Here is a 23,180-nt window from a genome sequence, read left to right on the forward strand (position 1 = left end):
GGAAGTTTCAAAAGTTCATGTCACCCCTTTCTCGCTGTTCAATCTCGCCTTGAACCTGTTGCGCAATAAACTTGGATCTTCTGCTGCTTGCTCCTGTCTCCGGCTGAGCTCATTTTCCTCCGCAGGGACCCGCGGACTTAGTCCGACGAGCTGGGTGGCAGAGCAGCCTCGCACCCAGATTTTGCCGTAACATCCAGCCTTGCTCCAGAAACCTGGTCTGGCCGAAGAGCAAAGACAGGTGAGGGAGGGGCTAATGGTTGGGGACCAGTTTACCACAGGACCTGATCTGCTGCGGAGGGTGCATGGCAGGCGACTGAACTCTGATGCGACAACCTGGAAGTCCCAGAGCGGTGCATCAGTTAGAATGGGATGCTTAAGAAACCTCTACAGATTCTCAAAGGGGAGAAGAAAACATTTAGATGTATGGAGTGTTTGACGTATTTCTCTCAGAGTTCACTTTCCTTCCCATCAATGAACTCAGATAATGGGAAAGCAGTCTTAAATGCATGGAGTGCATGTGAAGTTCTGGTATTTGTATATAAAGTTGTATAGACAGGTCTTTAAAGAAACGAAGGTCATGTCTCACAAGTATAATAGCAGATATAATATAATGTTAGATAGGGAGGGGGAGAATCTGGAGTGCTGGGGTGAGTGATGATGGGCTGAGAGCCAGCTGATTTTGGGGCCTTGGTGGAGAGAGTTGGAAATGTTGGTGTTAGGAGTTGTGGTGGTAGTTTGGGAGCAGGGTTGGTGGGATTAGCATTATAGGAACAGCACCATAACTCCCATTGATGGAACAACAAAGACACAAAAAGACGAAAAGCATCTTGTACATTTTGATGCTATGGCCTGTTGGCTACACAAATAAAGTCTATTCATTCATTCATCTTATACATAGACTGAAAGGGCTTAAGCTCAGTGAGAAAGAGGAGGATTGGTTTGAGAAGACACTGAATTATTTGGGTAGGTTTGAACAATTTGGGGCAATTAAAATGTTTAAAGTTAAATAAACCTTGTGGAGGGAGGAGCGTTAAGGTACAGTGGTGCCCCGCAAGATGAATGCCTCGCAAGACGGAAGACTCGCTAGACGAATTTCCTATGGGCTTGCTTTGCAAGACGAAAATGTATTGCGAGTTCCTGCGGGGTTTTTTCCCTCCCCCCCTTTTCTAAGCCGCTAAGCCGCTTATCCGCTAAGCCACTAAAAGCCGCTAAAAGCTGCTAAGTCGCTAATAGCGCTAATCCGCTAAGCCGTCAATGGGCTTGCTTCGCAAGACGAAAAAACCGCAAGACGAAGAGACTCGCGGAACAGATTATTTTCGTCTTGCGAGGCACCACTGTATATAGAATTGTACATATGTTATTATTGAATATTATTGAATATGTATATTATTGAATATTGTATAGGTAAAGGTAAAGGTACCCCTGCCCGTACGGGCCAGTCTTGACAGACTCTGGGGTTGTGCGCCCATCTCACTTAAGAGGCCAGGGGCCAGCGCTGTCCGGAGACACTTCTGGGTCACGTGGCCAGCGTGACATCGCTGCTCTGGCGAGCCAGAGCCGCACACGGAAACGCCGTTTACCTTCCCGCTAGTAAGCGGTCCCTATTTATCTACTTGCACTCGAAGGTGCTTTCGAACTGCTAGGTTGGCAGGCGCTGGGACCGAGCAACGGGAGCGCACCCCGCTGCGGGGATTCGAACCGCGACCTTTCAATCGGCAAGCCCTAGGCGCTGAGGCTTTTACCCACAGCGCCACCCGCGTCCCGAATATTGTATACCCAATGTATTTTTTATTAATCTTGGCAGCCACTTTATCTTGGCAGCCACTGATGTAGCGACTTGCTTCGTATTTAGCTATTCCATCTCTTTCCATTTGCCAGAGGGGTTTATATCTTGGAACTTTCTGTGTGGAATATATTTTAAGGTTGGTGTTTCCCTTCCTGTTGTAATCTATTATTTCCTGTATTCCCCACCCCAACCCCACTCCGATAACTTGATTCTTGCTGTGCCATCGACTCTCCCATCTTTCATTGGCATTTTGCCTTTTCCCAGTAGTGATGTATGGAAGTGAGAGGTGGACTGTAAAGAAGGCTGATTGCTGAAGAATTGATGCTTTTGAATTATGGTGCTGGAGGAAACTCCAGCACCATAATTGGACAATGTTCTCGAAGCTACCAGCATGAGTTTGACTAAACTGCGGGAGGCAGTGGAAGACGGGAGTGCCTGGCGTGCTCTGGTCCAGGGGGTCACGAAGAGGTGGACACGACTAAACGACTAAACCACAACAACAAGGGCTGACTTCCAGCTTTCCATTACTAATTACCATCCATTAATAATTATTTTCCATTAGGAATTATTTTTCTTGAGTGAAGGATTGCCACAACATAAAACAATGTAGTACATGTATAGAGAAAGAACAAAGGCTGTTAGGATTTCAGGCTCCAAAATGCTGATTTTATGTTTGATATATTTCACACGCCTGTCTGAGTGGAGTGTGAGAAAGGAAGACTGTCTTATCTCCCTTCCGGTGTGAGACTGTGAAACTACTTTCACTTTTATGTCGTTCTGTTTTGTTGTTGGAGCTGATGAGAATGGATGCCATTATGCATATTGTCAGGGGTTCAGGAGCAGAGGCGCGGGAAAGGGAGGAAACAGAGAGCGAAGGGGAGGAGTCCGAAGGGAAGATGAGTGATGACGACGACCCGAGATCCCCGAGTATTTCCAGTGAATCGGAAGATTCACAGAAAGGAGCGCCAGTGGCCAGAGCAAGGGGGAAACCGAGGGGGACACCCCAGGGAGAAGGAACCAGGGGGGATTCAGAGAGCAGCAGTTGGAGATCGGGGCCAACGTTCCCAGCAGAGCGTAGTGGGGAGGAAGGGGGCCAGGTATCGGGACCCGGCAGCTCACCGCAGGAGGGAGGGCATGAGTCAGGAGTGGCCACACCTCCATCGGGGAGCGAAGAAACGGTTAAGCGAAAGGTGGAAGGTTGGGCACGCGCGCCAAGTTCAAATACACAGGAAGGCGGCACAGTAAGCAGCCCGGAAAGGGAGCCAGGTCCTAAAGCCCGCCGCAAGGAGGCAGAAGGGTCCGGGGGGTCAGCGTCAGAAGAGTCTAGGAAGGAGGGGACCTTGGGGGGCAGAGGGACCCAGAGGAGGAAGGAAAGACGCAAGAGGTGGAGCAAGGCAAGGGTATTAAGTTGGTGTGCAGGAGGCGGAGAATCAGACGGGACTTCGTCGGTCTAGCTTATAAGACGTAGAGCTGCACGCTGCAGTTCGGAAATGGAATCTGTAACTCAATAAAGACTTTTATAAAGTGAACGCTGGCTAGCGTGGTCCTATGTGAGCTGGGATCTGGTAGCAGCTCTGACACATATGTATGTAAATGTTATGTAAATAAATAGTAGTTTAGAACTACGATGCTTCTTTCTTCTGCTGTGTTAAGCCAGAAGGCTAGTGTGCACAAATCAAGATGGTTTATGTCGCTGGAGAAGGGGATGCCTTTTCCAGAGCTATGCTCACCGGAGGACGCTCGGAGGGAGATCCGGAAGGGGGGCTGCAGGTAGGCCAGAGCGTTTTCCAACAAAGGCTTCCCGTAAGGAGTTTCGGAACGTGGAGGGGGTAGCGGTGCTGTGAATCCATCGCTCTTTCCGCGGAAGTGAAGCCGCGCGGCTGCTGCTGAACAGCGCTGACCTTTCTTCTTTGAACAACAGAACTGAAACAACTTACTCGTGAGTAAGAAATCTGAGGCTCTATCTGAACCTAAATTTGGTGAATTTCGGCTGAAAGCGGGAGACGCTAAAAAGGAAGTCAGTCTTCCGGCTCTGTTTAAAGTATTGAGCAAAGACTCTTTAAAGCGGAAGCGCTGAAAGGAGTTAAAAAGAAGTTGGAATTTTCTTCGCAAATTCGGCTTTGTTTCTTTAAAAATTAAAGGAAAGTAACAATGATTTTATAAGTGAATAAGGACTGCAATTCCTCTTTCTATTTTCTTGTGGATTACAAAGATACGAAACCCTGCTCTCGGTCTGCCTGGATACAAGTAACATCGGACTGCGGTAACTGTACATAAAAATACAAAGCTATATTGGGCTACTTTGTGAGTGATAAAAAGGAACTGTTGCACCTTTGTAAAGGACTTTTATTCTCTGCAGTAGAACTGAACGTGGAGGGATCCCCCCCCCTGTTTTGGACTTTTATTTAATTCTTTCTTTGGTGGGAGCTTAATGGTGGAAACTTTCTATCCCCTTCCTTAACTTTTGGGGAAGCTCCCCCTGCTGGATTGTGGAATTAATAACCTCTGAGAACTGCTGTTTGACTTGGGATTTGTAGGTCCAGATGTTTGTTTGTTTTTGGATTGTCTTTCCCATGGGATTTACAATTTGACCTTGACACAGGGACAGCTGTGGAATGAGTGGCGCAGCAAAAACAAGGGCTGGAAAGAAAGCAAGACAAACTGAACTTTTGCAATCAACTTTGCCTGTCCAGCCACGTAGATCATCTGTTCCAATTGTGACAGGTCTGCAGGAAGGTCAATCCATACAGCCACCTCTTGGGGAGATGGCTGCTGGAGGGTTAGATCCTGTCTCTAAGGAAATATTGGACCAGCTGGCAGCATTGAACAAGAAAGCTGATGAACAAGCAGCTAGATTTGAGGAACAAGCTGCTAAACTTGACCAGGTGACAGCCTCAATTAATAAACTGACAGACCAAGTCACCAAAAATACACAGGCAATAGGTAACATTGAAAAGACTTCAACAGAAAATTGAAAGTTAGTTGAGGAAGTAAATACAAAAGCAGACGAAAATAAAAAGAAGATAGAGGAACTAAGAGGGGAAGTAAGACCACTGAGCAGACAGGTTACTGAACAGCAAGCGTATCTGTCCCTGGCGGAGCTGAAAAACAGGGAAAGCAACCTCAGGCTTCGAAATATCCCAGAATCAGAAAAGGAGGACTTGACTGGTTTTTTGACAACAGAAATATCCAAGTTCTGGGGTTTGGCAGAAGAGAAGGACTTTAAAATCACCACCGCTTTTAGATTAGGAAGAGTGGCCAAGAAAGATAGACCAAGAGATTGCTTGATCATCTTGAGATCTAAGCAAGAAAAAGATAACATACTTGGCCTGCATTTTAAAAATTCATTGGTGATTCACGGAAAGACAGCAGAAATCTTCAGAGACATACCAAAACAGCTATTGGACTTAAGAACTACATACAAAGATCTGGCAAGCTTGCTGAGAACTAACACAATCCCATACAGGTGGGAATTCCCTCAGGGACTATCCTTTACCTTGAAGGGGAAGAAGGTAAGAATTAGAACAGCAGAGGAGCAAGAAAAGTTCCTAAACGACCACGGGGAAGATCTTCGGAAAGGAGTAGCAGGAGCCTGGCCACCCCCATTGCCTGGCTCGAATCCGGTTCCACCTCCAGACAAAAACGATAAAGGGGACACCCCCACAGGTCAATAAATTAGCCCGAGATGTCTCTGCAGCTCCTTAGTTGGAATATTCATGGCGCAAATTCCCCCGAAAAAAGGAAAAAGATTTTTCATATATTGAGAAAAGAACAATTAGACGTCATTTGCCTTCAGGAAACACATGTGTCTAGGCTCCACAGGAGAGTGTTAATCAACAAGAGACTAGGCCAAGATTTTATTTCATCAGACAAGGTTAAAAAAAGAGGAGTAGTGATTTATGCAAAAGAGAGCCTAGCACCAAAGTTGATCTTTAAAGATGAACAAGGAAGAATTCTGGCGATTGAAATCCAATCACAAGGAGAAAAATTTTTGATAGTAGGAATCTATGCACCAAATGATGGTAAATCGGAATTCTATAAGAAGCTGCATGAGATAATGTTGGACTATATTGACTATTCTAACATCATTTTGATGGGAGATATGAATGGGGTTGTCTCCACTTACATGGATAAGTCACAAAACCAAAATTTGAACAAAGATGGCAGACTTCCAAAGACTTTCTTTGAACTTACAGACAATATGGATCTGATCGATATTTGGAGGACAAAGAACCCTCTAGGTAAGGAGGGAACATTCTTTTCTGAGGCCCACCTATCCTGGACAAGAATCGACCAAATCTGGACATCTAGAGGACTGGCACCTAAGACAAAAAAAATAGAGATCTGCCCTAAAACCTGCTCCGACCATAACGCTTTGAAAATGGACTTGAGACTCACACCAGCTGGAACCTTCAGATGGAGAATGAATGACTATTTGTTTAGAGATCAGGAGATTGTAAAGAAGGCCCAAAAAACGTTGAAAGACTATTTTGAAATAAATTTGAACACTTCAGTGGAAAAGAAAACAATCTGGGACGCGAGTAAGGCTGTTATGAGAGGGTTCCTGATACAACAGAACACTATTAAGAAGAAACTCTGGAATGGTAAAAAGGACAAGATTTTGGACAAAATAAGAGATGGAGAAAAAAAGCTGAGATTAAACCCAAAGTCAAAAGAAGTTTTAAGAGAAATAAAATTCTACCAAACACAATATATGAAATTGATAAACCAAGAAATTGAATGGAAAATTAAACAGATGAAACAAAGATCATTTGAATCGGCAAATAAATGTGGGAAGCTGCTGGCATGGCAGCTGAAAAAGAGACAAAAATTGAACTTTGTTACCAATCTGGAGGTTGAAGGAGAATGTATTCAGAAACCAGAAGAAATTAGAAAGTGTTTCCGGAGATATTTTAAAAAATTGTATACCCAAGGACCACAAGCAGAGATTGAAATAAATAACTTTTTAAAAAATCATGGCCTGCAAAAGTTAACACAAGACAATCAAACAGTCCTGAATTATAAAATAACGCAACAGGAAATTGAAAGAGCCATTCAGAACATGCAAATAGGCAAATCTCCAGGCCCAGATGGACTTACCTCCAAATACTATAAGACATTGAAGGAACATTTGACACAGCCACTAATGGAGGTATGTAATCAGATTATGGAAGGGAAGGGGGCACCAGAATCGTGGAAAGAAGCATTTATTACCCTGATACCAAAATCGGAATCTGAAAAGACTCAACTTAAGAACTATCGTCCTATCTCACTCCTAAATGTGGATTATAAAATTTTTGCTGATATTTTAGCAAATAGACTGAAAAAAGTCTTGAATGAAGTAATTCATAAGGACCAAGCAGGCTTTCTCCCAGGCAGGCATTTGTCTGATAATACTAGGAACATTATTGACGTTTTGGAGTTACTACAGACAAATATGAATACGAAAGCAGTTCTGATTTTTATAGACGCGGAGAAGGCCTTTGACAATATATCTTGGAATTTCATGAAGAAAAATTTGGAAGGGATGGGAGTGGGAAGGGCGTTTCAAAACGGTATCGAAGCAATCTATTCAGAGCAAAAGGCCAAATTGATAGTAAATAGTGTGGTGACAGAGGAGTTTAAAATTGAAAAAGGGACACGACAGGGGTGCCCCCTATCACCCTTGTTATTTATTTCGGTCCTGGAGGTGTTGCTGAATTTGATTAGGAGAGACCAGCTGGTGGAAGGAATACAGGTCGGAGAAAAACAATACAAACTTAAGGCCTTTGCAGACGATTTGGTTTTGACATTACAGGAGCCAGAAACTAGTACAAAAAGAGCTTTAGAGTTAATTTCTGAGTTTGGTCGGGTGGCGGGATTCAAGTTGAACAAACAAAAAACTAAGGTTTTGGCAAAAAACTTGACATCTTCAGAAATAGATGGGTTCCAGAAGGAAACAGAATTAAATGTGGTTACAAAGGTGAAATACCTAGGGGTTAATTTGACTGGGAGAAATTTGAATTTATTTAAAGACAATTATGAAAAATGTTGGTCGGAGATTAAAAAGGACCTAGAAACTTGGTCAAGATTGAAACTCTCCTTGTCAGGAAGAATTGCAGCAGTTAAGATGAATGTATTGCCAAGAATGTTATTCTTGTTTCAAACCCTCCAGATCGTGGACAGAGTGGAATGTTTTGGAAAGTGGCAGAAGGACATTGCGAAGTTTGTCTGGCAGGGCAAAAAGCCCCGAATAAAATTTAAGATATTAACAGATGCAAAGGAAAGAGGGGGATTTGCCCTGCCGGACTTAAGATTGTATTATGAAGCTGCATCCTTCTGCTGGATGAAGGATTGGTTTCTGCTAGAAAACACAGATGTCCTAGATCTGGAAGGGCACAGCAACGCTTTTGGGTGGCATGCATATCTTTGGTACGACAAGATAAGGTTTCATAGACTGTTTAAAAACCATATTGTCAGGAAAGCTCTATTTATTGTCTGGACTAAATACAAGGACTTATTTGAAAGCAAGACTCCGAGGTGGTTATCACCGACGGAGGCTAAGGCTATAAAACTACGTAACATGGAGAGTGGCTGGGTAAAATATTGTGAGATAATAGAGAGAGATGGTGATACTTGGAGGTTGCAGAGTTTTGAAAAATTGAAAGGAAAGGTGCGAGACTGGTTTCATTATGCCCAAATTTTAGAGATTTTTAAAAACGACAAAAAGATTGGTTTCCAGGTGGAAAAATCCAAATTAGAGACAGAATTACTTGAACCCAAGACGAAAGTGCTTTCAAGAATGTATAACTTGTTGCTTAAATGGAATACACAAGATGAGACAGTTAAATCAGCCATGATAAAATGGGCACAGGACATTGGGTACAACATTATGTTTGAAGACTGGGAAAGGTTATGGACCACCGGTATGAAATTTACGGCATGTACTGCCTTAAAAGAAAACATTATGAAAATGATATACAGGTGGTACATGACCCCAGTTAAACTTGCAAAGATATATCATCTGTCTGATAACAAATGTTGGAAATGTAAGGAGGCTGAAGGAACTTTTTTTCACCTCTGGTGGACATGCCCGAGGGTGAAGGCCTTTTGGGAAATGATTTATAATGAATTGAAAAAGGTGTTTAGGTACACCTTCTGTAAGAAACCAGAGGCCTTCCTCCTGGGCATTGTGGGCCAGAGAGTGTTAAAGAAAGATAGAACTTTCTTTTTATATGCAACTACAGCAGCAAGAATTCTTATAGCTAAATACTGGAAGACACAGGAGCTACCCACGCTGGAAGAATGGCACTCGCAGCTGATCGACTACATGGAATTAGCAAAAATGACAGGCAGAATCCGAGATCTGGGAGAAGAGGCAGTGGAAGAGGACTGGAAAAAATTTAAGGACTATTTACAAAAACATTTTAAGTTATATGAATGTTAAGAATTTGTTAAGCCCTTGGGAAAAACACGCTTCAGCATTGAGATTGGTGAACGACGGAAATTAAGTTAAGGTTTTGAAAAGTATAAAATTGCGGAATTTATAATTAAATGAAAACACAGAAACATACAAAATAAGGTATTAACTTGCTGTTTATTTTTATTGTAAAGAAAGCAGGGGATGGAAGATGTGGGGAAGTCCAGTTGATTATGAAAAAATTGATTTGAAAAAGTGAATTTTTCTTTTTCTTCTTTCTATAACTCTTTTTTCTTTATGTAAAACTGCTTTTGTTGTGTCACTGATGATGTATTTTACCCTGGAAAAAAAGCAAATAAAAAAAAATCATTAAAAAAACAACAACAACAAAGGCTTCCCTTCACTCACCTTCCAATCCGGCCAGACAGGAAGGACTGGCCTCCTAGCTGTGAATCTTGCATGAAGGGGGAAGGTGGCAGAGCAGAGAGTGGGCAGTGCCAGAGAGACCTCAATGCAATGGGGAGGTGGCCTAAGTGTGTGTTAAATGCTTCACTGGAAGCTCCTATCACATTATCCCCAAGATAACACACCTAGGGGAGAAACCCTGTGGATGTCTATAGTGTGCAGGTCCCAGACTTAAGGGTCAACTTTCTACAAATCCACAAGCTGCCTGGAGGCAGGAGCCACCTCTGAGCATTGAGGCAGCCAAGAGGAAGCTTCCTTTGAAGGTCATAGGGGCATGTGGACCTGGCGTGGCCAGTTTTCAGGGCTCTTTCCAGGAATGGCTGAACCCATCCTTCACAAGTGAGGCCCGGTGTGCTCTCAAAGGGGTGGGGAAGGGAGGGAGAGGCCCAAAGTCTCTGCCTCCTCCACACCCCCTGGGGTTTAGCCTGTATCTGGACTGCACCACTTCAGCCTGCAAGGAAGACCCTGTTTTCTGGGACACATGGATTCCACCACTTGGGGAAGCAGACCAAGTCAGGGGGGAGGAGATGTCCAGCCAGGACCCTCCTCCCTTGGGAGAAGGAGGGCAGTGGGGAGCAGTCCATCCTGCCAGCTGCCTCCCCTGCAGTCTGAGGCGGGACAGATCCTGCCCAGCCATAGATCCACCACTCGGGAGGAGTGCAACTTGCGCTATTGATGCTCCCCTGAGATTTCCTGTAACAGGAATAGCAGCTCCGCTGGGTCACGTCCTTGCATAACAGAATGAGTAACAAAATGAACTTCAACAGGGACAAATGTCAGGTCCTGCACTTAGGCAGGAAGACCCACCTGCACAAATAGAGGATGGGGGACACCTGGCTGACTAGCAGTACATGTGAGAAGGATCCAGGGGTCTCGGTGGACCACTAGCTGAACCTGAGTCCGCAGGGTGATGCAGCAACAAAGAAAGATTATTCTAGGCTGTAGGGTAGGACTCGAACCCATGGCTTCAAATTGCAAGAAAGGCGATTCTGACTAAACCTTTGCCAGCAAGAGCTTTTTGGCAGGGGAAGAGACTCCCATGAGAGGGGGCGATGCTCTGGCTCTGTCTTCAAAGGGGGAGAGGAAGGGGGGAGCCCTGGATCTGGAGAGGAGGGGCGGCGGAAGAGCTCTTTGCTACGAAGGGGGAAAACCTTTGCATTTCCATCTTGCCTTTGAACCAAAGCTGTCCTGCCAGCAGCTCACACAAAATCAGCGGATACATATATACATATAATGGCAAGGGATAAGCCCGTTTAGGGTGGTCCTAAGTTACTGCTCCGAGTCACAAAAGGGCGCAGCAACTCCGGTCTACTTTGCGGGGCTGTTGTAACGGGGACCCCCTGCGCCCCGGCCCTGCCTCCCCCCCCCGGCCGGGAAATGGGGGTGAGACTGACCGGACCCCCCCCGGCAAGGGATTAAAAGGGGGGGATGTCCCCTTCCTGCCCCGGAGGACTTTTTCCCAGTGGGGGGGGGGGTCTCCTTCCCTGCCGCCTCCGGGGATCGAACCCGGGACTTTCTCAGGAGAGAATCAGGAAAACGGAGCTGGTTTGGAAGGAGGAGAATTTGTCTGTCCTGGGAGGGAGGGGCCACTCATTCCTCCCCCCCGGGTCAGTGAGCTCCGCTTCCTAGAGAGGCAGGAAGGGAGGGGCCAAGGGGGGAGGGGAGGGGCCTGATCCACCTTCCGGAAGAGGAGCAGCTTTGCGGAGGAAGGAAAAGAGGTGCGAAATATATCTATATCTTGGGGGGGGAGAGAAGGAGGAGCTTTTCCTCCCCCTGAATCTGCAAACAGGGCAGCTGGGAAGGGGGGGCAGGGTTTGGGGCGGGGGGGTGAAATCTGGGGCGGATCTGGGGTTCCGGCGTGCGGGGGAGAGGCTGGTTTAGCGCTGGGGGGGAGAGAAAGGAGCCCCTCCCCCCGAGGAGGCGCCTCTTTGGAGACCCCCAGCCCTTTGTCTTGCGGGGAAGGAAATGGGAAGAGCAGAGCGAGCGAGGGAGGGGGGAGAGGAGATGCTCAGCTGCCCCCCCGGGAAGGAAATGGGACTTGAACCCAGGCCCCAGTTCTGGCTTCCCCCTGGCAGGTATCTCTGGGGCGCCGCCATCCTGGGTTGGTGGGTCCCCTTTGGGGGGAGAAGGGTTAATGGGGGCGAGAGTGGCCTGGGTGGAGACCCCCCCCCGTCTCCCTCCTGGGATGGGGAGAGATTTGGCAGGAAGGCTGAGCCGGCCAGGGGGGCCTCTGGGCCAAGGGGACCCTTGGGGGGTGGAGGGAGGAAGGGAAGCATCCCTGGGGGAGGAAGGGAAGCCATCTTGGAGAAAGAGAGAGGGACTGGGGGGGGGGGCGCCTGCCTTGACCTCTCCCTCCTGCCCAGGAATCTGCCTTGACTCCGCGTAGACCAGGGAGAGATCCCTGAGCAGGAGCCCCGATCCAGCCAGCCTCTCCTCCCCTGTAGCTCAGTCCTTGCCCTGCCTCAAGTCCCAGGTCAGGAGCTGCAGGGGGCGCTGGGGGCTGTTAGAGCGAGTCCAACCATTGGGGGAAAGAGGAAAGGGGGGAAGCCCCCTTTATTATCCCCCCCCCTTTGAGGCTTCGCTCTGGGCAACTCCAGTCTCTCCCACATTCCTGTGTTTCCGTGGAGAAGCATCTAAAGGGCTCCCCCCCCCCCAGAGACACCTGGGCTCAACTCCTCCTCTCCATCCACCAGGTGTCCATTATTCCCACTATATCAGATCTCTTAACTCTGTGGGATTTAAGGGATGGGGAAGATTGTTATGGAAATGGGTGGGTTCCCGTGCTCCCCCCTCAAGAGGCTGCCTTATTATTATTATTATTACAGTGGTACCTCAGGTTAAATACGCTTCAGGTTACAGACTCCGCTAACCCAGGATGAGAACAGAAATTGTGGTCCAGCGGCGCGGCAGCAGCAGGAGGCCCCATTATGTTAAGAACACTTTCTTAACCACCGGAACGAATTGAGTACTTAACCCGAGGTACCACTGTACTGCAGTTTCAGTTATTCTTATTGTTATTTGTTTATTTAATCTATTGGTTGCTTTCTCTTGCCCAGGGCAGCCCAAAGGGACTTACAACCAGTTGTTGTTGTTGTTGTTGTTGTTGTTGTTATGTTCCACGGTGACACTCCAAGGCCTTCTTTGTCGTGTTTCCTGTATTTTGGGGGAAGAGAGAAGGCTGTTCTCGGGGCCTGCTCCCCCACTAGGGAAACTGAGGCAGGCCCCTCAGGCAGCAGATGCAGGGAGGGGCAAGGAGGGGACGGAGCGGAGTCCCATTTGGCCAGCCCTGATTTAACCCTCTATCCTCTCATCCAGTGGAAGGTGCTGTCCCATTGCCAGTGTCCTAGACACAATGCAGCCGCCTTGGGAAGTCAATGGCACAGGATGATTTGGGAATGTGAGCAGTTGGTTGGACTGTATCAGGAAGATGTTGGAGATCACGGAGGAAGGAGGAAACAAAATGCAGATATTCAGCGTTTTCAGGGGAGGGGGAAGAAGGGGAAAGTGTGTCCCCCCAGATAAGACTCCCATCCTCCCTGGCCATGGGCCATCCTTGCTTGGGCAGGTGGTCCTTTGAGTCCAACCACATCTGGAGGGCCAGAGGTGACTCACCTCAGTATAGACGGTTCCTCTAGGGCTCAGTGTTACTTGGGAGTTGGTGGAACAGGATCTTAAGGGTTCTTGAGACATTTCCAATGTGTCCCCACTGAGCAGTTTATCAACCCTGCTGGCCACAGGGGAAGACCTTCTGAAGGAAATGGTTTGTCCCCAAAGTTGCTTCCTTCCTTTCTCCGCTGCTGCTGCTGCCCACACTAAAGAAATGTCTGGATGAAATCCCAGGGATGTCTGGCTCCTATTACAAAGAGATCCAGTTGATATTCTAGAATAAAGTGTGGCTAAGATTCCGAGTCACAATTGTGGCTGAGAAATTCAGCCAGGGAATATGAAACTGATTTGAAGATTGGTTTCTTCTTTACACATTATTATTATTATTATTATTATTATATTACATTCAGGTGGACACACCACTGGTTTCATCTCCTTTCTTTTCTTTCCCACAATCAGTGTTATTCACCTTTAATACTCACCTTTTTCAGTGTCACACATATTTTTATCTTGTGATATTCAGATGAAGAGAGGTATAATAATTTAATAAATAATTCCCAGTTGGAGCAGAGCTAGAATATCCGGAAGCCCTTGGCCACCCAGGGCAAAGGAGGAAGAACAGTGAGAGAGGCTTGGACAGGGAATCTCCGCTAAGATAAGCCAGTGTCAGGAGGCGGGTGCGAGACCCGGCGGCATATAATTATTATAAATCATAATTGGGCTGGGTGTCTCAATCTGGCCTTCCCAGCAGTCAGGCTTCAGCTGCTTTCCTTCTGCATCTCCAGCTTTCTCCATTCAAGAATGCAAGGCTGAGAGGTGGAGGTCCAACCCCAAGAACATTCTCCAACTGAGCACTCCTTCAACCGACTACAAGCACCAAGCCTTGTCACTAGACTTACATATGGGTCTCCCAAAATGGTCAGTATGGACCTCCTGAGGCCAAAGGGAATGTGCAGGTGATTAATAAAGATCTAGAGGTCGAAGGGGACAAAATGTGGCCCCAGGGGTGGAGGATTATTTTCGATAGTTTTATTGCTTTATCGTTCGGCGCCCAGCCACACTTTCCCTGCGAGCCTCTGCAGGTCGTAAAGCAATTAGCAATTAGCAAAGTTGCACAGCGGTCGCGTGTTGAAAGAGCAGTAAATCAGTGCCAAACGTTTCTTCTGTCCTAATATCTCTTTATTGGAACAAAATAGCGTATTTACAATCTCCAATAGCCATCCGTGTTAAGCTGCATCTTCTCTCTCTGCTTGCAGCGCTGTAACAGAATGCTTTCGATTTCCACTCAGTACACAGCATTCCAAGCTGCTTTCCTCACGTCCTGGCTTACCTCCCTTGTTGTCTCCTCCTCTCAGGCTCGAGGCACAGAAGGCTAACCCTTCACTACACCCAACAGATTATTGTGCAGAGGATGAAGAACTTCATGGTGAACTTAGGACCCTGATGAATATTGGCCAGGTTCATAGACATAGAGCAGCTCCCTTTCCTGTGAGAAACCACTTTATGTAAAAAGTAAACACCAAAAGTCTACCGTATTCTGAGATAATGCTGCTTCATTAACTATAATTAAGGGTTATGAAATGTTGATGATGCATTACTATTATTTTAAATTATTTCATTTGCATTTCCGAAAAATTTGGAACATATGGAGGACAGGAGAGAATGTACAAGATGTTAAAATAAGTGGAGGTTGTAATTCATGTGTGTAATATTCCTTTGTTCTCTTCCTAGAAAACAAATAGGATTTTCTCCCTACCCCACCCCATCGAAAGAAGACAATGGAGAAGGCAATCAGAATTCTGGTGGGCGATGTCCAATAGGATTAACAAAGAAACCATTTAAATGTATGGAGTGTGAAAGGAGAGAGGAGAAATAATTTGAAAGTATGGAGTGTGGGAAGAGCTTCAGTAGCAGTGGAACACCAAGAAAACATCAATGGACTCACACAGGGGAGAAACCATTTAAATGCATGGAGTGTGGAAAGAGCTTCATTGATAGAGGAACACTTCGAATCCATCATCGAATTCACACGGGGGGGGGGAACCATTTAAATGTATGGAGTGTGGAAGGAGCTACATTGACAGTGGAACACTAAGAAAACATCAACGGACTCACACGGGTGAGAAACCATTTAAATGTATGGAGTGCGGAAAGAGCTTCATTGATAGTGGCACATTAAGAAAACATCAACGGACACACATGGGGGACAAACCATTTAAATGCATGGAATGTGGAAAAAGTTTCAGTGACAATGGAAAACTTAGAATTCATCAGCGGACACACACAGGGGAGAAAACATTTAAATGCATGGAATGTGGAGAGAGCGTCTGTCACAATGGAACCCTTAGAATTCATCAACGGACTCACACGGGGGAGAAACCATTTAAATGCATGGACTGTGGTAAGAGCTTCATTAACAGTGGAACACTAAGAAAACATCAACGGACCCATACAGGGGAGAAACCATTTAAATGCATGGAGTGTGGGAAGAGCTTCACTGATAGTGGAACACTTAAAATTCATCAACGGACTCATACAGGTGAAAAACCATTTCAGTGCATGGAGTGTGGAAAGAGCTTCACTGATAGTGGAACACTTAGAATTCATCAACGGACTCATACAGGTGAAAAACCATTTCAGTGCATGGAGTGTGGAAAGAGCTTCACTGATAGTGGAACACTTAGAATTCATCAACGGACTCATACAGGTGAGAAACCATTTCAATGCATGGAGTGTGGAAAGAGCTTCAGTCGGAGTGGACTCCTTACAAACCATCATCATATTCACACGGGAGAGAAACCATTTAAATGCATGGAGTGTGGAAAGAGCTTCACTGAGAGTGGACACCTTAGAAACCATCATCTGATTCACACGGGGGAGAAACCATTTAAATGTATGGAGTGTGGAAAGAGCTTTAGTCAGAGCGGACACCTTAGATACCATCAATGGACTCACAGAACGGAGAAACCATTTCAATGCTTGGAGTGTGGAAGGAGCTTCAGTACAAGTGGAGTTTTTACAAAACATCAACAAACTCATACAGGGGAGTAACAATATAAGTCCCAGGGAAGTGGACAGAGGTTCAGTTGTAGTGGAAGTATTATAAACCATCAAAAGACTCTGAGAGGTAAGAGCTCTAAGAGTGGTAACACCTACAGGCCATGTATTAACTCAAAGAAGAGAAATGGTTTATAGAGTATAGAACCTGGTTCTCTCAAAGTTGACACTTTCTTTCACATCAATAACAAGAAATCAATCTGAATTGCATGCAGCGTATGTGAGCTTCTGTTGTTTGTAACGTGGTCTAGACGTTTATTTAAAGTATTGAAGGTAGAATTTCACAATAGTAAGCATAATATAATATTTAATGTGAATCTGTAGTGTTGCTTCTGAATGAGGGTGGACTGAGAGTGAGCTGGTTTTGGTGTTTGGTGGAGGGAGCTGGAAATGTTTGTATCTGGGAATGGAGAGTTGCTCAAAGTGGAGCTGAGACTGGTGGTGTTGCTTTGGAAGCAGAGTTAGACTAATATTATAGGAACAGCAGCATAACTGCCATTGTTATAGTTGCAATAGTGGAACCATGAAGACACAGAAAGATTGAAAGCACCTACTTATATGCCGAAGGTAATCTTGAAACCCTGATCTATTCTTTTGATTTATAGATGCATTATGTCAGATATAATGTGTATAGATATATTTGGTGGCAGGAGAAATAAAAGGGGCATTCCCTGGCAGAACCAGGAAAGGCTCTGTTCCCAGCTGCACGTCTTGCATGAGGGAAGGGGGCACAGGGAAGAAGGGGCCGTACCAGAGCATCTCAGAGCAATGTTGGGAGGGGGGCACATGGTGACGCAAGTGTGTGTAGAATGCTATCCCCAAAATGACGCAGGCGAGAAACAATATGGATGAGTATAATGTGGAAGGAGGTTCAGGTAGGTCCCAAACCCAGAGTGCTAAGGGTCAGCTTCCTCCAATTCCACCAGCTGCCCCAAGACAGGATCCCCCTCTGGGCCCTGAGGGTGGAAAGCCTCCTTGCACTTTTGCAACTGGACATGATCCGAGGGAGTCCTCCTGCCAGCAGAGCACAATGCATACTATTGATGTAATTATCTTATTGTTGCTGTTGCCATCATGGACTGGCTGGATGCAGAGAAGGGGGGAGACCCTTTTTTTTTTAATCTTCCACCATTACTGCTTCATGCTTCACTGGATTTCATGAGTTCTAAATTTAAGGGGGAGTGGCTTTTCTCTATCCTCTTTCTCCATTCTATCTGACATGTCCTTCCTTCCTCGTCTTCTCTCCAAACTGAAAGGTCCCAGATACTGAACTGTACACAGTACTCCAAATGTGTTCACACCATAGATCTCCATAAATAATTTCCATTCCTCCTTAAGGAGCAGATATGGGATTGTTATGTGTCACATGTCTGTTTTCATTCCAGCACAGTATGCTGGGAACTTCCGTTGTGTGTATAGGTTTTGCTTTTCTCTGTCTCTCTGAGAATACAAAGAGAGAGACGAAATGTTTCTTTGTCCTGATTTATGATTAATAAATCTGTAGTTGTAGTATGCTTCCACAAGCCTCACGCCTGTTCTGTGTCCGCAGTTCGCTCTGCTGATATAGTGTGCCCTGGCTTTGAAGCCTGGGTCGCTGATTTACATCGGAGCAGAGGCTGATGGGTCTTCGCAGCGGGACGGCTGGAGGGAGATGACCCACCTGGGACTAGCCAGCTGGCCTTGCGACCCTCTGCATGCCAACAAGATCTGCACTACAACCATTAGGAGAGTGGCAGGTGTATTTTCAATCAGTTCCCTAAACATTCCCAGCGTGAGATTTGCAGTTTCCCGAGCCAGTGCACACAGGGTCAACAATTTCCCAGAGTTACCTAACATGACCCCAAGGTCTCACTCCTGGTCCCTCACCTCCACCTCATCAGCCCAACGTGCATCTGTTTAATCTTGTTGACCATGAACTAGAACCCTGCCAGAACCAATGGATGGTGCCAGCTTGGTTCTATGACAAAGGAACATGTAAAATGTCAAACATTAAGAACTTCCCTGAAGGCCTTCAGAGGTCTTCCAAAAGTTACTTTCTCTCTTTGACATCTGATGATGATGATGATAATAATAATAATAAATTATTATGGGGGCGTGTGTTCCACAGGGAGGGCGCCACTACCAAGAAGGCCCTCTGCCTGGTTCCCTGTAATTATGAGGGAACTGCCAGAAGACCCTCGGAAGTGGACCTCAGTGTCCGGGCTAAATGATGGGGGGATTTTCTTTTCCTTGTGTTAGATGGATGTTGAAACAAGGTGTGATTGACTAGGCCATGTCTGGATCACAGATTTCTATCCAGGAGCCACAACTGCTTTGCATTCACAAACGCTATGTGAAATATCACTAGTAAATAGAATAATTTAAACAAGGAAACCAACAACAGTATTAAAATTGCAGGGAGAGAGAGAAAATCTGGATTTGAAATGACCAAACCACAAGATGAAAAGTCTCCATAGTAAATGAGGGAAGGGGGAGGCATTGGGGGGGGGGCTTTTGAAGCCTCCCTGCTGGCAAGGGAATTCCAGAGCAAGGGCGCCTCTGTCTGTCTGGAGTCCCTCACTGCCTCATCTCCAGCAGGAAGGGAGGATTTCCAGACTGGGACCCTTCACTGTTAGGGGGAGGTGCTGGGGCCTGGGCAGCTGGATGGATGGACATCAGCCTGCAGAAATGCTCCCCCCTTCCTTTCACAGGACTGTTGTGCTGTTGCATGTGAGTGACAAGGCAACACTCAAGAACAGTTCCCACCAACCAACATTACATCATTCCTCCACTGCCCACAAGAGGGCGATCTTTCCTCTACACATGGTAGAATCCTAGAATTGCAGAGTTGGAAGGGACCACGAGGGTCATCTAGTCCAGCCCCCTGCAATGCAGGAATATTTTGCCCAAAGTGGGGCTCAAACCCCCGACCCATAGATTCAGAGTCTCATGCTCTACCAACCGAACTCTAAAGCAGAGCCCAGAATAATTAGGGTTGCCATATTTCAAAAAGTAAAAACCAGGACAAGCCCAAAATTGTAGAGCTTTTTTTTTAAACAAGGCCCAAATAAACGCCAAAAAAGCCCATGATTTTTTGATTCACTTGTCTTAAATTCAGGACAAAGTGCCATCTTTTGGAAATTCCGCCTTTGAAATCTTTTGCTAGTCTTTCTTTTGAATGGGGTGGGGGGGTTTCAATCTGGCCAGTCCCCACGCAAAAGAATAAATGGAAACGTATCAAAAGGGGCAGCATTTGGAAACCACCTGGTTGCAAACCACTCTGGGTCCTTTGGCCTCCTGCTAGCAGAACTGCCAGAACTGGGAGCAGAGTAGGACTTACTCCTGAGTAAGCAGGCTCTGGATGGAAGATTGTGTATCAATAAGGCTTTTGGCCTTGAATTTATACCTACAGCTAAAAGGAAAAAAGAGACGAGGTTCTTTATGCAGGCCCCAAACTAGACCCCAAGCAGCTATTTAAGGGCAGTGAGGGAAGAATTACAGTCCTGGTGGAAGAATTATACACAGCAGAGACTTCTGGTCGGCGCCAGCGCTAATGGCGGTCCTCTTTCCGAGCTCCGGAGGAGGACGGCTCTGCGAGTTCGGGTCTGACCCGCTACGGCAAGTGGGGGACCCCTAAAATCACAGGCGCGGACGCCTGTGAACAAGGAGATTCGGTGGGCACCCAAAGCGCCCCCCCTTTACCGCAGAAAGAGCCTTTTTAAAGGCTCCGGAACGACAACGGGGGAGCGCGGTGCTGAGAATCGTCACCCAGCCCGCAGGGTGAAGCCGCGTCGCCATTAGTGGAGAGCGCCGATTCCTTCCTGTAAAATTTGGACTGAAAAAACCCGTGAGTAAGATTGAACCTCTATCCGATACAAAAGTACTTGAAATTAGGCTGAAAACGGGGAAGGCGAAAATTAAGGAAGTCTCCCTCCCCCTGACTGCATGATAACTAAAGCAACGAAAGTTAATAAGCTGCATCCGCATGGGACACTGTTTTTAACTGCTTAAATCTGACATCTGGACTTTGGATATCCCCCCTAGCTTGCAGGGCAGAGGGGAGGAAAAAGGGACTTTATGAGCTGCATGACCAATTTAAAGAAAAAGGAAATCTTCTGCAGCCCCCAACCTGAAACGGACTGCCTATAAGATAACAGGACACTGAACTGATTTTAAATTCCTGTGAAAGTTACATAGTGGAAGTTCTGCCTGTTACAAAGTTTTTGGACTTTGCTGTTACAATATATTAGAGAAGGCTGAGACTGTATCTACTGGAAAAGTGTTGCAATACACATTTAGAAGTCTCCTGATATACTTGTTTTTAAACATTCTTTGTCTTCGTACGTGGACATTTTGATTTGCTCCCTCTAGAGGGTAAATTAAAAGTTGCTACAGCCTGGGACGGTGGAATTTTCCTCCAGCAGACGGCTCCCGTGGGAAACGACCTTGGGATATGAGTGGCCCAGCAGATGAGATAAGTACGAGAGCCAAGACAAGACAACTTCAACAACAGCAACAGCAACAAAAGAAAAGAGGCTCGATCTCAGGTATAACCCCTACAGTAACAACAGGACAAGAAAAAGGGACAGCCGCCTCCATGGATGCAGTGTCGCAAGCTCTGCTTAAGATAAACCAATCTTTGGAGAACTTAACAAAGCAGACTGCAGAAAATACCAAGAAATTGACAGAAAACTCACAGAAACTGACAGAACTAACAACAAGATTGGATTTGAATACAGAATCTATTAACAGGCTTACGCAAGAAAATTCCGCAACACGCAAAATTGCAGAAGAAGCTAGAACTATTGCTGGAGATACTCAAGAAAAATTAGAACCGATCGCCAAAAAGGTGCACGACCACGACGTAACCCTGGCATTGTGGGAACTACAAAGAAAAGAAAGGAATTTGAAACTACGATCAATTCCAGAGAATGAAGGAGACAATCTTATGGACTTTTTAACACAAGAGTTTGCTGATTGCTGGGAAGATTTAGAGGAGGACGAATTTAAGATTACAACAGCATTCAGACTGGGCAAAAGACAGAACAGAAAGGCACCGAGGGACTGTTTGATCACCCTGAGATCGAAGGAGGAAAGAGATAAAATTTTAAGGCTACATTTTGAAAAGGCCCTACAAATTGGAAACTCACCGATACAGATCTTTAAAGATATTCCTAAACATATTTTGGACTTGAGAGCTTTCTACAAGGATTTGGTTTATCTGCTGAAGAAGAACATCATCCTCTTCAGGTGGGAATTCCCACAGGGACTGTCTTTTGACTATAAGGGAAAGAAGGTGAAAATAAAGACGATACAGGACAAAGAGAGGTTCTTGGAAAGAAATCGAGAGGATTTACAGAAGGGAACTGTGGACCCAATTGCAGAACAGAAGAGAGCACTAGACATTCTGAACCTATCATTTGGACAGAACCTGCCACCACCAACAGAGGAAGAACAACAACTGGGAGCTGTTGGAGGAATATCAGAAAAATAACAAGATGACCCTGCAATTCCTTAGCTGGAATTGTAATGGGCTGAACATGCCTTTGAAGAGACGGCAAGTCTTTCATATTTTGAACAGAGAACAACTGGATCTGATATGTTTACAAGAAACCCACATAACTAGAGCTCACAGGAGACTACTTATAAACAAAAGACTGGGACAAGAATTCATTTCGTCAGACAAAGTGAAAAAAAGAGGAGTCGTGATCTATGTAAAAGAGAAGTGGGCCCCAAAAATGATGTTTAAAGATGAACAAGGAAGATATTTGGCAGTGGAGATACAAGTACAAGGAGAAAAATTTTTGATAGTGGGGATCTATGCACCAAATGAAGGCAAGGCAGAATTCTTCAAGAAACTTCATGAAACTTTGATGGACTATTTGGATTATAATATGATAATTATGGGAGATATGAATGGTGTGGTCTCTACAAATATGGATAAGACACAAAGACTGACAGTTACCAAGGAAGGGAGACTTCCGAAGACTTTTTTTGAAATGACGGAAAACATGGACTTAATAGACATTTGGAGAACAAGGAACCCTCTGGAGAGAGAGGGAACCTTCTTCTCCCAAGCAAAGATGACCTGGACCAGAATTGATCAAATTTGGGTTACTAGTGGAATGGCTCCGAAGATTAAGAGGGTAGAAATCTGCCCAAAAACCTGCTCCGACCATAATGCCGTGAAGATGGAAATGAAACCTACATTAACTGGTCAGTTTAGATGGAGGATGAATGACACCCTGTTTCAAGATAAGGAGATCCACATGAAGGCCCAAAAAACTCTAAAGGACTACTTTGAAATAAATCTAAAGGGCGATGTGGAAAAAAGAGTGATCTGGGACGCAAGTAAAGCAGTGATGCGAGGATTTTTGATTCAACAAAATTCAATAAGGAAGAGAAAACAGAATGAGAAAAAGGAAAAGATCCTGGAAAAGATAAAGGAAGGAGAGAAAAAATTAAGATCAAAACCAAAGTCCCAGGAGATATTGAGAGAGATTAAGTTATATCAAACACAATATATAGAATTGATGAACCAAGAGATAGAATGGAAGATTAAGTTATATCAAACACAATATATAGAATTGATGAACCAAGAGATAGAATGGAAGATAAAGCAAATGAAACAAAAGACATTTGAATCGGCAGATAAATGTGGTAAACTTTTGGCATGGCAATTAAAGAAAAGGCAGAAACTAAATACAGTTACAAGCCTAGAAGTGGACGGAAAGAATATATCCAAACCCAATGAGATTAGAAATTGCTTTTTGAGCTATTTTAAAAAACTTTATTCCCAAGGACCACAAAATGAAGAGGATATAGATAAATTCCTTAATAAATATGGATTACAAAAAATCTCTCATCAAAGCAAGGTGGATTTAAACC

General features: G+C 45.3%; 1 protein-coding gene and 1 long non-coding RNA gene across 4 annotated transcripts in view; one reads left to right on the plus strand and one right to left on the minus strand.

The window, feature by feature from the left end:
- LOC309525824 (uncharacterized protein) overlaps positions 1-17,836 on the plus strand; it is a 43,241-nt gene extending 25,405 nt beyond the window's left edge. Inside the window, exons 2-3 of one of the 3 annotated variants that reach the window (XM_082211426.1) lie at positions 14,612-14,744; positions 14,988-17,836. In XM_082211426.1, the coding sequence (XP_082067552.1) occupies positions 15,312-16,307 (996 nt within the window). In that variant the 5' untranslated portion in view covers positions 14,612-14,744; positions 14,988-15,311 and the 3' untranslated portion in view covers positions 16,308-17,836. Of the gene's footprint in view, positions 1-12,502; positions 12,630-14,611; positions 14,745-14,987 lie in introns of all 3 variants that reach the window. The other 2 variants (XM_082211427.1, XM_082211425.1) reach the window with 2 other exon arrangements.
- Positions 17,489-19,259, minus strand: LOC309525865. The gene is made up of 2 exons (XR_014216559.1): positions 18,180-19,259; positions 17,489-17,753 (listed from the first exon to the last, which is right to left on the minus strand). It is a non-coding gene; the product is annotated as an uncharacterized lncRNA (long non-coding RNA).
- Between the last annotated feature and the right edge of the window lie 3,921 nt (positions 19,260-23,180).

The sequence above is a fragment of the Podarcis vaucheri genome, assembly GCF_965113315.1.
Source record: "Podarcis vaucheri genome assembly, chromosome: 2".
Lineage (NCBI taxonomy): Eukaryota > Metazoa > Chordata > Lepidosauria > Squamata > Lacertidae > Podarcis > Podarcis vaucheri.